Source organism: Exophiala viscosa (genome assembly GCF_022695815.1).
Source record: "Exophiala viscosa unplaced genomic scaffold EDD37scaffold_4, whole genome shotgun sequence".
NCBI classification, from domain to species: domain Eukaryota; kingdom Fungi; phylum Ascomycota; class Eurotiomycetes; order Chaetothyriales; family Herpotrichiellaceae; genus Exophiala; species Exophiala viscosa.
In genome coordinates, this window is record NW_026944356.1 from 1292451 (window position 1) to 1308428 (window position 15978).

The 15978-nt window shown below is 51.2% G+C and overlaps 5 protein-coding genes across 5 annotated transcripts; 2 read left to right on the forward strand and 3 right to left on the reverse strand.

Moving 5' to 3' along the window:
- Positions 1-131: 131 nt before the first annotated feature.
- EDD37DRAFT_608567 (fungal-specific transcription factor domain-containing protein) lies at positions 132-3047 on the reverse strand (the record flags this gene model as incomplete). Its single annotated transcript, XM_062815064.1, has 1 exon — positions 132-3047. One exon carries the CDS (start codon positions 3045-3047, stop codon positions 132-134), a length of 2916 nt encoding a protein of 971 aa, XP_062670997.1.
- Positions 3048-3289: 242 nt separating this feature from the next.
- EDD37DRAFT_680306 (uncharacterized protein) lies at positions 3290-4649 on the reverse strand (the record flags this gene model as incomplete). The annotated part of the gene is made up of 1 exon (XM_062819713.1): positions 3290-4649. Exon 1 carries the CDS (start codon positions 4289-4291, stop codon positions 3290-3292), a length of 1002 nt encoding a protein of 333 aa, XP_062670998.1. The 5' UTR covers positions 4292-4649.
- A 148-nt stretch (positions 4650-4797) lies between these two features.
- Positions 4798-8017, reverse strand: EDD37DRAFT_649441 (armadillo-type protein; the record flags this gene model as incomplete). Its single annotated transcript, XM_062818139.1, has 2 exons — positions 4798-7929; positions 7985-8017. 2 exons carry the CDS (start codon positions 8015-8017, stop codon positions 4798-4800), a joined length of 3165 nt encoding a protein of 1054 aa, XP_062670999.1.
- Positions 8018-10861: 2844 nt separating this feature from the next.
- Positions 10862-12274, forward strand: EDD37DRAFT_628920 (uncharacterized protein). Its single transcript, XM_062816465.1, has 3 exons — positions 10862-11132; positions 11191-11522; positions 11578-12274. Exons 1-3 carry the CDS (start codon positions 10955-10957, stop codon positions 11941-11943), a joined length of 876 nt encoding a protein of 291 aa, XP_062671000.1. The 5' UTR covers positions 10862-10954; the 3' UTR covers positions 11944-12274.
- A 197-nt stretch (positions 12275-12471) lies between these two features.
- Positions 12472-15957, forward strand: EDD37DRAFT_628921 (DNA ligase 1). Its single transcript, XM_062816466.1, has 2 exons — positions 12472-13132; positions 13182-15957. Exons 1-2 carry the CDS (start codon positions 12897-12899, stop codon positions 15766-15768), a joined length of 2823 nt encoding a protein of 940 aa, XP_062671001.1. The 5' UTR covers positions 12472-12896; the 3' UTR covers positions 15769-15957.
- The last annotated feature ends 21 nt before the right edge of the window (positions 15958-15978 follow it).

Below are 15978 nucleotides of genomic sequence, written 5' to 3' on the forward strand. Positions count from 1 at the left end.
TTTTTTTGATGGGAGAGAATAAGATATATGATACCCCTTTTTAGCCTTGCTTTCTCACATCTCTCTTGACATGGTTGCATATCATAGATTTATATGTCATACATCTTTCACACAAGCTGGTGAAGCAACTTTCAATACTGCGGAACGTGCCCTTGTCCAGTGCCTGCACCTGCATGTTTCGAAGCATCACTCGTGCTTGCGCTCGTGCTCTGGCCATTGCTCTGTGCGCTTGCACTCCCATTTCCGTTGGAGGCGGAAGTGGACGATTGAGCAAAAGGAGCCCATCCTTGTGCTCGCGATCCATGCCGACGCTGCTTCGCTGCTTCGTCCCTAGCATTGTTCATCAGTATCTCCCCACCAAGGAACTTGAACGGCGCGCTCGTCCAGTCCTGGTGTTCGGCACTCGCTGCCGCGAGGTCTGACGACAACAGGTCGCTGTTGTTGGTACGCTGTGTGGGTGGCATGAAGAATGGTGAGTTTGGGTTGTAAGTCTCGGGCATCGGAAGGATTTCTGGCTCGGGCAGCGCCATCCACTGGTCGAGGAATGTCCAGTCGACATCCATGGGCATGGGCATGTTGGTATTGATGTCTGCTGAGCCGGCTGTGTCCGGCGCGTGAGCGGCGGGTACACCGGTATTTGCGTCGTCGTTGGTCCCTGGGTTTAGAGTGGTCTGCTGAGGATACGGCGTCGCTTGTTGGAAGGACGGCGAAAACGGCAAGAAAGATGTGAACGCGTTGGGGGAGAGGTAATGGGGATTGGCACAGTCTACTGCCATCCCTGCATTGGGGCTCATATAGTTGAAGGTTGAGAAATCTGGCTGTGCTTGTGCTTGTGCTTCCATGGACCCAGAGGAAGAGTCTCTAATGGCAGAGTTGTCCTGGTCATTAAGACTCAACGGGGCCAAGTTGAAATTATATGGCATCGTGGAATCTCCGTTAGACGTGCCTTGCATTGAAGACGTGTTATTTCGATCCAGTTGCGAGATCGGCGCGAATACACCAAAGTGCCCTAACCTCGTATCTTTCGAGCCCAATAAGTCTTTCGTGGCAGGAATCGAAAGCTGCGAGCCCATCTGCCCCAGCACGACTCGCAGCACATCCGCGATGCGTCTGGCCTCGGTGCTTGATGGGGACAATTCTTCGCAGATGCCGAACGCATCCTTCAGCAAGGAATACTGGCTTTCTATCTTCTCGTCGTCGGACCATTTTTTACCAGGGTTCGCTTTCTTCCACATCGACAGACCCAGGCACAGCACCATGCTGGCCAGGTAGAAGTCATTCATGGTGAATGAGCTCAGCATCCAACGGTCTGCGTGTAGTTGGCCACCGGGCTTGAATTCCTTGTGCAGGTCGAGCATGTGCTTCGTGATGGCGACAGCCGCATCGATACACGCTTCCGTGCTGGCAGGGTACCCTCCTTGTGTCATGTACTTCCTGTGCAGGACGCAGATGGATTTCTGGAAGAGAAATTCACAGTTCAGACGGACCATGATCAGATACGAGGGGTCGGCAAAGGACTGGGACATGGGTTTGATGCGGAGGATGTCCGGCACGGTCTTGTGCACGGCGCGCACCTCGGCGTCCAGATCCATGATTTCCTTCTCCGTGCTGTTGCGGAAAGACAGCGCGTGGGCGCACACTTTTCCAAAGGATGTCATTAGGCGGGATTTGACGATGAAATACAGAATCTCGGTCGCTTCGCTTTCAGGGCGTGATGGGGGAAGAACTGTAGTGTGCTCGTCGAAATCGGTGTCCGTGAGATTGCGCGGGTTGAGAGTGTCCCAGCTGTTGGGGGTGATCTGGCTGGGTAGGCCCAGTTGAAACGAGATCATCAAGTCGAATTGGCGGAGCATGGCCCAGATGCGGCGGCGCATTTCGCCTTCGAAGACGTTGAAGCGTGGGAAGTGCGTAGCGTCACGATGGTAGCCGCTGCGATAAGCGTGGCGGACGAGTATGGACCAGATGAGGCCTACGCCGCCAGAGGGGTCGAGGACGGCCATGTACTGGCACTGCGTGTACAGTGCGAGAGCTTCGATTACATAGCGCTTGGGCCGAAGGAACCCACCGAGTCGAAGGCATTGGCAGGCGGCATTGAGGAATGTCATGCGCGCGCTAGGCTGGTCTTCCGAGTTGGAGGACTCGGCGCCTACAGCTTCACTGAGCCCAGCGGACATGCAGCATATCGAGAACAGAATGGATACCCACAGTGGTGGCGTCTCCAGGGGCGTTCTCCAGAACTGCTCGTATTGACGTTGGAATTGGGTTCTGTGGATGAACGGGATCACCATGTATCGCGAATTGAAGTACGTTGAGAGGCGTCTATCGACTTGCAGTCGAGGAGGCAGCGATTGGGCCAGGATCTGTGCCAGCGACAGATGGCTTACAGGGCCGAATAGACTCTCGGAGTTCTGTGGCTCGGTATCATCTGTTTCATCCAGCTCCGTGGACGTGGTCTGTTCAGTACCCAATGCGGTTTTGAGCTCCTGGATATTCTGCAGGATGGCTGACCAATGTGTCGAGCCGACGTATCTGGATTCGGTCGATCCGTACTGGAGATGTCCTTCCTGTGCAATGCTCGAGTTTGTCACATCGCTTTCTGGAGGTGACGGGTTTCCATTATTTGATGGAGGGTCGGATGTGTTGACCATTTGCATGACAAGTTGCTCGAGGTGCCGCAGCCTCTCCTGGGCCTTTCCTCGACCGCTGGTTGCATTGTTGTTGGACTCAGACCTGGATAAGACTGGTGCTGCTTTGCCATATGTACAATTGGCAGGTTCGCCACGTTTGACACAGGTCTCGCATGGATGACCTCTGTCGCATTTCAATTTCTTGAATCTGCAGGGCCCGCACGATAATGGCTGCCTGTTACGTTTGTTGACTTTGCTTCCATTAGACTGGTTGTCGATGTTGGCTCTGAACTTGTGCGTGAGTGATGAGAAATCGGCCATTTGGTCAATAAGATCACGCCGATAACTATGAGAAATGATCAATTCAATAAATATGATGATGTTGTTGAGGATGTACAAGTCAATCAAGTCTTGCAACATGGTGAATATAATATAAGTTACTGTTACCCCGGGCACGCCCGGGATATCTACGGCAATAAAAGCTAAGTTGGCCAGCCTGCTCAACAAGGTTCGACCGAGATGTTTAAGCAGAATCAATGGAGAACAACCGAGTGTCATGGGGAAGAAGTCGGTCTGGAAGAAAAATACAGGACCATTGCGATCGATTATTATTGCTGCTCGCCCTTGCTGGAAATCGAATGCAGCCTCATGCGACCATCCCTTCACAGCTCTCGCGTGCATCCTGGCTTGACGTTTTCGTAGATAGCACTGAGTTCATCCCACAACCTTTGAGCTGTTTTATCTCCTTCTGCACTCTTGACAAACTTGCTGTATGGTTTGATCTGGCATTCACTCAGATATTGTCCATGACTCTCCTTGCCTGCGACGGCTCCATGAACCAGTGTCCTTGCTCCATGCTCAGCCGACCGACTGACCACTCCAAGCACAGTCTGCACCGTAGCACTCTGGCCCCGCATGAGGTTCGTATTGCACAAGCCTGGTGCAACATTGTTGATGATCACGAAAGGTTTGCCGGTAGGATCTGCTTTGGCTGATTTCGTCAACATCGAGGCAAGATGCTTGATAAGTAACATCACTGGAAGCTTGCTGAGGAAGTAACGTCCTGGCATATCCGTCTTCTTCGGATTGGATAGCGTCTTGAGAATCTGTCCTTCAGGCGGATCGGTAAGGGCCTTTTCATTCGTCCAGAAATGCACAGCTGATCCCACAATCGCTATAGTGGGAGTAATGTTGTATTTGATCGCTGACCGACGTAAAGTAGGGACCAGCAGAGTCGTCAACAAAAACGTGGAAATGACATTGACCGTGATGGTGGTCTCATATCCCTCAGTCAGGGAAAATTCGACTTCTGAGACGCCGGCGTTGAGAATGGCAGCGTCCAGTCGCGGAAGATTCTTGCATCGTTCTGAAAAGGCGACAACGCTTTGAAATGAGCCAAGGTCGAGTTCGAAAAGGATAAATTGTGACTTTCTGGAGTTTCTGCCGAGGGCAGATTCAATAAGCTCTTGGGCCTTTTCTCCTTTGGCCAGTGTCCGACAGGCTAGCACTATCGTGCTGCAATTGAGCTGCGCAAGCAACTTCGCAGCTTCAAGCCCCAGGCCGGAATTAGCCCCCGTTACCAGAAGTGTGCGTCCAGTACAATCGACCGTGGGCAATGGTGGAGTTGTAACCTGCCCGCGGAGGAACTGTGTCACACCAGGCATTTTGGAAAGCGTATTCGAATCTTCAAGGCCCTCCTAAGACGAGGTGTCGACGGCGACACGTTCTTTGACTTTGGTTTGATCAATTCTGGGACGCTCCGAAATGGCAAATGTGAGAGAGCTGACAGATGTGAGAGCAGGAAGAGACATGACAGTCAGGTCACCAAACAACGGCACAAGATATACATGAACACAATCTCCGAGAATGACCATAAACGTCTGTTGTTTTCTCAGTACGAGGCTGCGTCACAGTGTGGCTGCGCAAGGCTGAATAGTAGTCGGCGCCGGAATATCCCGTTATTTTTTGCTGGCTGCTAGTCTGGAAGATGCTTAAGTCCGAGTGTCCCAGTAAGTGCCGTTTTGGGTAATACCTTGATTCCGCTCCCAACCTTAACGTCTGGTTTTGTTGGAGCCTGAAATATCAAGCTGGCGCATTCTCCTGTTTGATACTAGACTCGGAAATGGGTATGGTGCTGAAACCATCATTCGAGCCCAGACAGGGCCGTGCTTTACCCATCGAGATGCTGTTCGATCAGCCACAGTGCGTCAGCATTGTACTCCAACAAGGTCTCTCGAATAGCTTCTTTGTTGCCTGGGAGATTTGTGAAGAGCGCAATTATGTCAAAGATTCTGTTGGCGGTGTCCTGGGCCACTCGGACATTCCGTAGTATGGAAACGAACAGCGCGATGACGGAGTTTAGGATTTGCATGTCGGCAGCCCTTGTGACAACTCCTTGGACCACGGCGGAGACTGATCTTTGCCTGGGTTCGCCATTGCCTGCGTGCACGATATTTCGGCGCTCATCGACGACTGACTCAAGCCTTACCCCGGTCTGTAGCTTTGATGACTTCAATGGTTTCGCAGACGGAATCACTCCGGACGAGACCTTGGTGAAGATAGCCAACAAATCCGGAAACACTTCCTCAACCCGGCTGGACATAAAGTCACCAGCGCTGGAGCAAATGATACTCATTGTTTCGACGGCAGCTTGAGCGTTGTATGGCATCTCGCTTGATATAGCTTCATTCCACAGCAACAGCCTGGAGACGATCGCAGGCCAAATCGAGTTCACCAATGGCAGGAAAGAGTTCTGGTGCTGCGCCAGAAGTGGGCATATTTGTCGCAATAGACCCAGCAGGGTAAGCCTTACTTTGGGTGACGGCGAAGAGAAGTGCGGTACTGTAGATTGTGCAATGTTGAGAAGTAGCTGATGAGACTTTGACAGGGGACGCTCATTGTTCTGATCGGCTGTGGTGGAAACGTCTTCACCTTTCGACTCTCCCTCGCCCTCAGAGTCGTGCTCCCCTTCTTTGTCCGAGTTGCCCGTTGCTTTTGTCCAAGGACGATGAGGAGTAGGAATCATCTCCTCGTGCTGTTCCTCGCTCGAGTCTTTGCGTCTCCGTCGTCTTCGCAGGTCTTCCACGATCACCTCGACTGTGGACACCGCAGTATGTTTTCCTATATGTTCGGAAGTAGTGATATCCGAATCGATGGCGAGTACGTCTGGAGTTTTGGAAGTTTCATCCACCATAAGTTTGAGCATGCCAAACAAGTCTTCCACAAGTTGAGGGTACCCGTGAAAACTGTCCAGAGCACCGAAGATGCTTCCGATCAGATCATCAAGATATGGCAACAAACTGGAACCGCACAGGCTTATCATCATAGCAAGCACCTGTAAGCCGTCTCTAGATACGTCGAAAGCATTCAACCGCATGGCAATGCCATTGATCAGATAATCAGCATTTTCGACCAGCATCTGAGCAACCGACCTATACTCGCAGGCTCTTGCAAGAAGATCCAGACCTGTCATAGCGTGCCGTTGTAGCATTCCGTTACGTGATCCCAAGAGTGTGAGCACAGGGAACAATGTTTCCATCAACTCAGGTCGGTATGACTGACCAAGTTGATTGGCCTGCAAAATGAGAGACTCCAGCGACATAGCCACAAGCCGCCAATCAGACTCATCCTCACTCGGTGACTCTGAATATTGCAGCAGGCAAGGCAACATCAGAGCGTACAGGTCGGCGACGAGGAATGGTCTAGAAAGTGACAAGTCTGACTCAAAAGAGTCTGCGATCATGTCGTCTATCGTGATGGACTCATTACCATGACCACGTAGCAAGCTCAGAGCCAAGTATGTGGCCGACAGCTTCCTGTTGATGTTCGGGTCTCGAACGTGATCAAGCACGCAGCGCGTTAAAGCTGGGGTGAGTGATTGCGACCTGAGCACTTCGATAAAGCTTTTCAACTCTTTCAAAGAAGCTTGTTGACTTTGATGAGCCAAGATGACAGGATTGAAGTCTTCGCTGACTCGCAAAGTTTGCTGTACGAGATCAGTCGTGGCAAACTGAGGTGCCTCATCGACCAGCTTGTGCTTAGCAGTGCCACCTTCGATGGCCGCCGCTACCGTTTCAACAAGGCCAGACGCAACCATGAAAGGCGCTTCTTCGGTGGTGCTGGATGTATCTATTAAAGCCACAAATGCTGTCGCGACCTGCCCGAGCATTTGCTGCTTTGGTCTATCATCGTTGCCTTGCATCACACGCGGCAAAACTTGTGACCAGTGATAGAACTTAGCTCGCACTATCTCAACAACTTCAGGTTGCGAGATCATGAGATGTTTGAGAGTTGCCTTCGCGGTTGTTGAACCGGATGGTCGTGAGAGAACAACAACCGTTTCAACCATTAGTGACAAAGTACGAGCCAAAGTCTTGGGAGCGTCCTCAATAACCATGAGGCACAGGTCCAAAAGGGCCTGACCGACCTCGGAACCTTCATGCGTCCTGAGCTTGACCACCTGCACCAAAGCTAGATCGACCTGCGGAGTAGTAGCATCACGCCATTGCTTGTCGAGAACAATATGATCTTTGCTTTCCCAGCCTTTGGCTTTCTCAGGCCGAACTTCCCAAACCGAACCAGCTTCATCGGCAAGGACACCTCTCAAGACGACGGTAAGGAGCCTCAGATAAGTTGCGAGCACTTTACGAGTGCGTCGGGCTTGAGTACTTGGCCGCAGAACCTTCACCAAAGTAGAAACAGTACGTGGAAGCAAGCTAGCCAGGAAAGGCCGATCTTGGATAGCGCGATTGAGCTCAAGAAGAGCCTGTGCCGCACTGATCTGGACTTTGTCCGAACCTGTTTCAGTAATTGCTTCCAATAACTGGTAAACAAGTTGATCGACAATGTTTTTCTCGCCAGAACCTTCGAGGACACAGGTACTCTGGCGATTGGACTGGGCCGCCAACACTGCTATGCACTCGAACGATGCGACCTTGAGATCGTCCGTGGCAGGTTCGTTGTGCTGAGATGGGCTTGTCGATACCAGCAGACCCATCAGAACAAGCAGCTGCTTGGCCATCTCCGGAAGAAGCTTGTCTCGCCATCCTTGTGTCACAAGAATATGTACGCACTTGACCGCCAATTCCAAGCTACGGGAAGAGAGGCGGCGGGACTGGTTGAAGATGTGCGTTAGGGGAAAGAAGGCGTATTCTGCAAGTTTCTCGTCGAGCAGGCCATCCTGACTGAGTGACTGAAGAACCCGGTAGACAGGCTCCAAGGCCAGCAGCACTGCCTTTGGCGAGACCTGGTTCGCTTTGAATTTGAGAGCAGTCGAACTGAGTTCGACGCATGGTGATCGCAGCTGGATTTATGTCAGCCGATCGGTTCATGAGAACTTCAAACGGACCGAAACGTACACGCTGAAAAGCCTGCTGTCTTGCCGAATTCATCGCATGACAAGGTAATCCATCAAGTCAGTCGTCTTGCAGTCTTGGAGCAATAGCGTGCCTCGCCCTGCCATCACGAATCAAGTTGCTGTGAAACTGGTGCAATTCGATGATAATATCTCGACTTAGTAGGTTGGAGGTTAAGCGAAAACGGTTCACAGAAGAGATGGCTCTTGCCGCTTTAGCAGACTTCTCCCTACCTTACACTTCACATTCCGCACATCTTTGAACTATACCTGTTGCCGAAGATAATCAGCTCAAGTGCCATCGCATTCGCGACGTGCGATGTCCTGGAGGTCGTTTCTTCTATTGCGAACCAACTTTCTAATTATCGTAGACTCACCTATCGTATTCCCTGATGCGTGTAGACTGAGCCGATTGTACAATTCGAAAACATTCTTGAAGCTTGCAGATACAAGTATTATGGCAGCCCTAGGCATGCCGAGGTTCCATTTGCTGTTGGGTCGGTGTACGGAGTATATGAATGCTTAAGACGTCCACTAAAGTTAGAGGTGCGAGGTAAGTTGATGGCCTAGGGTCCACGAGATTAAAGGTTGCGCCGCAATCGATACACCAGCGCCGATCCCGCTGTCAAGAGGAGACCACCGTCAGCTGCTACGTAATTAAGCAGTGAATATTGCGGCGCTCAATATCCTTATGCTGGAGCACCGACAGCAGCTGTCCATTTCGAGCTGAAACCTCTTGTGGACAAAAGCTATGCAGTACTCACTTGCTATGTAATCGTTCCCAAGGGCCCGGTCACGGTGTCATCAACATCGCAATAAGTAAGAGAGGAGAGGAGGACATATGTGTCAAACAACCTCTTTATCCTGGCTAGATTGTCTTTGTGGCCATGCACTTCCCGACATCTTGAAGGAGAGGTGAAATCACTCAAATTAATAAAGGGGTAGGAGGGACGGGTAACTGTTCTAGGTGTCGGGTCGAGGATAAGTTACTGTAGCTAACACTCGTATGGCTTCTTCCTATGAAGAGGGTGGTTAGCCTGGTCGCTAAGTTAATCAAACTGTTTAAATTGACACGGCAACGAGATGTGTGACCTGCTGGCCACCGTTCACGCGACAACCGTCACATGAAACTTGGACGACACCATGTTAATGTCCGCGAGGAGCATGCATGCATCGAATTATGATGTCGTGATCTCCATTATTTTACTCCGTGCTTTCCTTGACATTCCAGATTGACGACAGTCTGTGCTAGATTTGTGGCCCCTTTTCTTCGGCTCGAGATGACTTGCTTGTCTCGTGACCATGCAACCTCTTTACGAAAAAAGCCCCAGTCCCTTTGGGTCGGATCTTTTTGCTTTTTGGTGTGGCGCTCTCCCGCTAAGGTTTCTCGCCGGCGCCCAGGCAACACACGGACCACTGCAGGCGCGATTATTTGGCAGCTTCAGCGTCGAGTCCCTCCCAGTATGCCACTGCTCTGCCACTACCCGGTTCCCAGTTTCCCTCTATACAGAGGTATTGCGGAAGATAGGCTTGTGGTGATGATAGTATATGTGTTCACATGATGTAGTGCCGTTCTTAGACCGCTTCTGCCATTTTCTTTGAACTCGGTGGCCGCCCAGAGAGCATCCTGTCACGATCGAGAACGTGGAGGAGGGATGAGTTCATGGTGGCCGATGTGGTGGCACTGGCACAAGCCGTAAGGTGGATCAGATGCCCAGCCAAATTTCCCACATTTTTACTTTCGTGTTTCCTGCGACTGTTGTATCATGTCACAAACAGGGGTTCTGGTAGGCACGAAATAATATTGCAGGTTCACACCCTAGACTCTGCCGTGGTACTGGGTGGTCGCGTCGCAGGCCGAGGTGGTTGTAGGTCCAAACACATGGACGCGTCGGGACTGCAGTGCCAGCTGTCAGTAAACATGATTTGCGACCAGGATGATCGGAGGAAAAACCATGCGGACAAGGGAGCAGCCATGGTTGCCGTCTGCACCGAAGCAGGATTTACGTGCTGAAAGGCCGATTGACGATTGGGACCCGACGCTGGAGGAGCAATTCAGCTTGGATTGTGCCGATGCTAGCACCAGCTGAGTATGGAGCGTAGATCGCCATGCATGCTTAAAGCTTGGAATGAATGCTGGGGGAACCGAGATGTGGCTGAAAAATGGAACAAGTCAGGGGTATTTGACACAGCGATTGGAGGGCTGCATCCTGCAGCTAGACATCATCATTTTCCCGCAGAGACGACCGTGCGCACTGTCCAACACTGCTGATGGACGTCGTTGGAGTTTTGACTGGCAAAGCAGGAAATTCATATTACAATTGATGATCACACGAAGGTAGTAACGATGATGGAGCCAGGAAAGGTCAAGACCAAGTTCACAAGCCCAACCTCCAGTTAGTTAGAGACTTGTACCTGATTCTGACGCAACAAGTGCGAAGTTTGACCTGCGCCGGCTGCTGCGTTTGCCCTTGACTAGCTGGAGTAACTACTGTGGTAGTGAAGAAAAGTAAACTTCCTGCCCGCCATTTCCTTTCCTGCGCTTCACCGCATCTCCACCTGCCCTTCAATCTATTTCGTACCTGGATCTTGACGCTGGCTTGAATCACTCTTGCCAAACTAAAAAAGCCAACCGCCTCATAAACCCGTTTCTTCTGTCAATCAGACGCATCGACACTTTCTTCACTCTTCACAGTACTCTCACACTCCGCTTGGATCGTCGTCTTTCCCTCTCCTCCTCTCCACGCAAGTACCGTGCATCTTACTCCAGCACCCATTACGACGCGTACTTCACAGACTTCATCCACGATCAAAACCTTCCCGTCCTCAATCATGAAGACCTTTGTCGTCGCTGCTGCCGCCCTCGTTGGCATTGTCGCTGCCCAATCCCTACCAGAATGCGGTGTAAGTGAAATCGATCTGAACACAAATCACATCATACTGACAATACTGCAAGCAAACTTGCTTCAACAACATGCTTGGACAAGGCTCAAACCTGGGCTGCGCTAATGTCAACGGTGCACCTGATGTCTCCTGCCTGTGCAATAATGCCAACTTTGGCTACGGTCTTCGTGACTGTTCAGTTGAATCTTGCCCAGCCGGTACCGACATTGCTGCTATCGCCCAGTATGGCTCCAACTACTGTGCCTCTTGTGAGTTGCCCTGATCCCAATACATACTCCGACAATATAATTTTCTGACTCGTGTTAGATGCTTCTGTCACCCCTGCCTCTGCTGCGAGCACCCTCTCTGCCGTTTCTGCTCTGACCGGTAGTGGAAGCGCAACTGGTGCCGTCGGCAGTGCGACTGGCGTGACTGGTATCGTCCCTAGTGCGACTGCTTCTGGCGCCGCTGGCACAGCTTCCATCTCCGGTGCCAGCTCTGGTTCAGACACTGCTACCGCAGGAAGTGCAAGTGGCTCAAGTGGTTCTCAAACTCCAGTGTCGACTGAGACTTCATTCTCCACCATCACCACTGGTGGAAGCACAATCACAAGCGCAGTCGGTACTTCCACCATCTTGGGCGGAGTCGCAGGTGCAGGAGTGAGTCCAATGCTCCGAGACCACTCGCAAGATGGGTTGCTAACTTACTTCTTAGGGTTCTGCTAGCTCTGGTGCCTCGAGCGCTGCCTCCGCTGCGTCATCCGGTGCATCCTCTGCTGCTTCTGGCGCAAGTGCTTCGGCTTCGTCTGTTGGCTCATCCCTCTCCTCCGAGGCCGCTTCTGCTTCCTCTGCTGCGTCCAGCGCAGGTGCTTCGGCCTCCAAATCCGCAGCCTCCGTCGCAAGTTCGGTTTCCTCGCATGCAGCCAGTGCCACCAGCGCTGCCGGCTCTGCAGCCTCATCTGGAGGATCCGCTGCGTCGTCTGCTGCCACCTCTGCTGCCAAGAACGCTGCACCTATGATGACCGCCGCTGCCAACGGCCTTGCTGGTATGGCCGGTCTGGCAGCTATCATGTTGCTATGAAGGACACCTACCTAAACGAAACATGAGACTTCGAGAGCGCCTCGTCGACTTTTCGAATTTGTTTGCTAAGATCGTTGTTGATACCCACTTTCACAAAGCACTGCTATGCATGGCGGCCTCCAGGAGGCAAACGGAGAATCGGCGAACGGGACACGGTTGGCTCATTCTCGATCATTGCAAGGTGCAGGTGCTATTGATGCTGTAACGGATTTTACGGATTACCCGAACCATACCACTAGCGAGCGCATAGAGCTTTTGCTGTAATAGGCCTAAGAAGGGCTGGTACCTTAATACGCAAGAATTGATTGCAGAATTAATGTCGTTGCTTTTATCTTCTGATCCTTGCTTTCACATCAGCTCGCTAGTGTGCCGAAGAAGTCCGTCCTGCGGCGGGATCACCAATCGCATCACACCAGAAATGGTCTTTGTCCTCAGAGACGCGTGTATGGCCCACCATGCAGCACGAACCATCTATTTTTTTGGTATCAACTCACCGTGACTTCTGCTACTATTTACGAGTACCACTTTTGGCGTCGGCTGACATCAGAGACAGAACGAGTGAACGGATAAATATCTGGCTACAGCGGTCTCAACATTGTCATAATTATGTAAATGGGGCGCTGTCCATGGACATGTGCCCTGACTACTGTAGATCCATCCGCATGATCTATCAACAAAACCATTTTCCCCATTGCTCGCCAGAATGCCCGGGCGAAGTCTGACTCGTTTCAGAAATAGACTGGAGAAAAGATCAGTTCAAGTTGTTTGATCTGTGTCGGGCACAGGCAACAGGCAGTCTCATGTAAAGCGGCACCTAGTTGCTTCCGCATAGGGATCACTTTAAGTACTTGCATCACCACGTCATCTGGAATCGCGTCTTGACGCGACTTACTCTTGAAAGAGATTTGCAAGTCAACCACTACTCAATCGCAACATCAACAAAGAGGTACTGAATGCAATTGATGACCAAACTTGGTTCCAGAACAAGCCAGGCCGTGACACCACTACTTTTTCTTTCCCATGGCTCGTGTCGTTCGCCAGAAGTCAGGACCTCAGTAGCCAGAGCGCATTCTCTGCTACGCCCTGCATACTTGTATCAACCTCACTATCGATCTGCTCGACCGCTGTGTACCATTGTTGGTCTTGCAAAGTGCGCCAAAATGCCACAATCAAGGCAGTCTACTCTTGGGTATGATAAAGCATCCCCTGTAATCACCTATCTATACTGACTTCAACAGCAAATTTCTCGGAAATAAGCAAAATGGCACCAAAGCCAAATCCCAATCTACACTCTCCTTCGGTCAAAACCCTGCAGCGAAGAAGGACGACGCTGCTCCTGAAGTCCATGATGCGGACTTGCAGAATGGGAAAGATGCCACCCCTGACACGGATATGAAAGATGCAAATGAAGGCTCTACAGTGGCAGACGAAGTGAGCGATGACGCAACGAGCAAGAAGCATAAACGACGAACGAGCCCAATTCAAGAAGAGGAGGATGACTCTGACGACCAGCCTGTTGTAAAGAAGAGAAGGAGGACGTCCAATCCCAAACCTGGTTCAATACATGGATCCAAGAACTCTATACCCAAGTTGAATGGCATTAAAGCACGCAAAGAAGCAGAGGCTCTACCAGAGGAAGAGAGCTTGAAAACCAGCAAACCCACACACGATGACTCCGCACTCTCAGATGATGAGAAGTCTCCATCCGAGCCTGAAGAGGTCTCCTCGTCCAGCGAGAGCGAAGAGCCCAAAGTCGATAAAAAGCAGGTGGAAAAGCTACTGTCGACCATCAAATCATCTGGCAAGGATCCATACCCAGATTGGAAGGCCGGTGACCCCGTCCCGTATGCCGCGCTGTGCACAACATTCTCCTTGGTAGAATTGACGACAAAGCGTCTCCAGATCACGGCCTATTGCTCGGCGTTTCTTCAACAGGTTCTACGGTTGACACCAGAAGACCTTCTTCCTACCATCCAACTCATGCTGAATAAGCTTGCAGCTGATTACGCTGGTATTGAACTTGGCATTGGCGAGTCGCTCATCATGAAGGCTATTGGAGAAAGTTCTGGTCGATCGCTTTCCGTGATCAAAGCAGATCACCAGAAGATTGGCGATCTAGGCCTGGTGGCGGCGAAAAGCAAGTCCAAGCAGGGTCAAATGTTCAAGCCGAAAGCCCTTACAGTTCGAGGTGTCCATCAAGGTCTACTCGACATAGCGAAAATGGAGGGACATGGCTCGCAAGATCAGAAGGTCCGCGCCATCAACAAGCTGATGGCTTCAGCCGACGTATCTTCTGCGAGCAAACAGGTCGACATTACAAAGGACAAAGGTGGTCCCTCAGAAGCCAAGTTCCTCGTCCGATTCTTGGAAGGCAAATTACGATTAGGCCTCGCAGAGAGAACCGTCATCATCGCACTGGCGCAAGCTGTGGTTACTCATGAGGTTGCGAAGAAGGGCAAAGTCCCCAGCACCGATCAATTGGCGAAAGGCGAAGCCCAGCTGAAGACTGTATACAGTGAACTACCATCCTACGAAGTCATCGTTCCGGCCATGCTGGAGCACGGCATCTTCAACCTACACGAAAGTTGCAAATTGCAACCTGGAGTACCACTGAAACCCATGCTTGCCAAGCCAACCAAATCAATCACTGAAGTGCTGGACCGATTCGAAGGCAAGAATTTTACCTGCGAATACAAGTATGATGGTGAAAGAGCACAAATTCATTATGTCGCGCCTGAGGCAATGGCAGACTTCCCAGCTGCAAAAAACACGCTCACCAAGGATGCGAAAAGTTTCAAAGGCTTAGCAGCCATTTTCTCCAGAAACTCCGAGGACTTGTCCAAGAAATATCCCGACATTCTCGAGAAGCTGAACACGTGGATCAAGCCATCGACGAAGAGTTTTGTCCTGGACTGCGAGACGGTGGCATGGGACCCTCAAAACAAGAAAGTCCTTCCATTCCAACAGCTCATGACTCGCAAACGCAAGGACGTGAAAACATCAGAAGTCACAGTCAAGGTTTGCGTGTTTGCATTCGACATGCTGTTCTATAATGGCGAACCACTGGTAAAGAAGACGCTCCGGGAGCGACGTGAGCTGCTCCATGAAGCATTCGAGCCGACTGAAGGGGAGTTCGCTTTTGCCCAACATGGGGACGCTATGGATATCGAAGAAATCCAACATCTCCTGGACGACTCCGTCAAAGCGTCTTGTGAAGGCTTGATGGTCAAGATGCTGGACACAGAAGAATCAGGCTACGAACCCAGTAAGCGATCGCGCAACTGGCTCAAGGTCAAGAAAGACTACCTCAGCGGCATTGGTGACTCCTTGGACCTTGTCGTGCTTGGAGCGTATCACGGCAAAGGCAAACGAACATCCTGGTTCGGTGCATTCCTTCTTGCCGCGTACAATCCCGAGACTCAGATGTTCGAAACAGTTTGCAACATTGGCACAGGGTTCTCCGAGGCTGTCCTGGAGGAGTTTCACAAAGATTTGTCCGAGATTGTCATCGAGCGAGGCAAACCATTCTATTCCCACTCGACCGTGAAGAACGACCAGCCAGACGTCTGGTTTGAGCCACGATACGTATGGGAAGTCAAAACCGCCGATCTCACCCTGAGCCCACGATATCGTGCGGCAATAGATGAGATGGGTGGGAAGAACGGCATCAGTTTGAGGTTTCCACGCTTCATCCAGAAGAGGGAAGACAAGAAGCCTGAGGATGCAACCACAACCAAAGCCATCGCCGAGATGTACCGGAAGCAGGAAGTGGTCGCGAAAGATGGTCACGGCAAAGGCGGTGTGGATGACGATTTCGAGTATTGAGACAGCGCAATGGTGGAATCAGATGCTCGGAGAGTTCTTGCTTGCAGGCAACAGTCGAGGTGAGGAAGGAAGGAACGAGTGCTGTTGCATCGTAATTTATCATATTGCATCACTATACCGTGTGCACAGATAGCATTCTGTTGGTCCATGAAGATAGCTTCCAGAAAATCACGACATATGTACATTCAATAATGCCTGATCAAGTTCCTT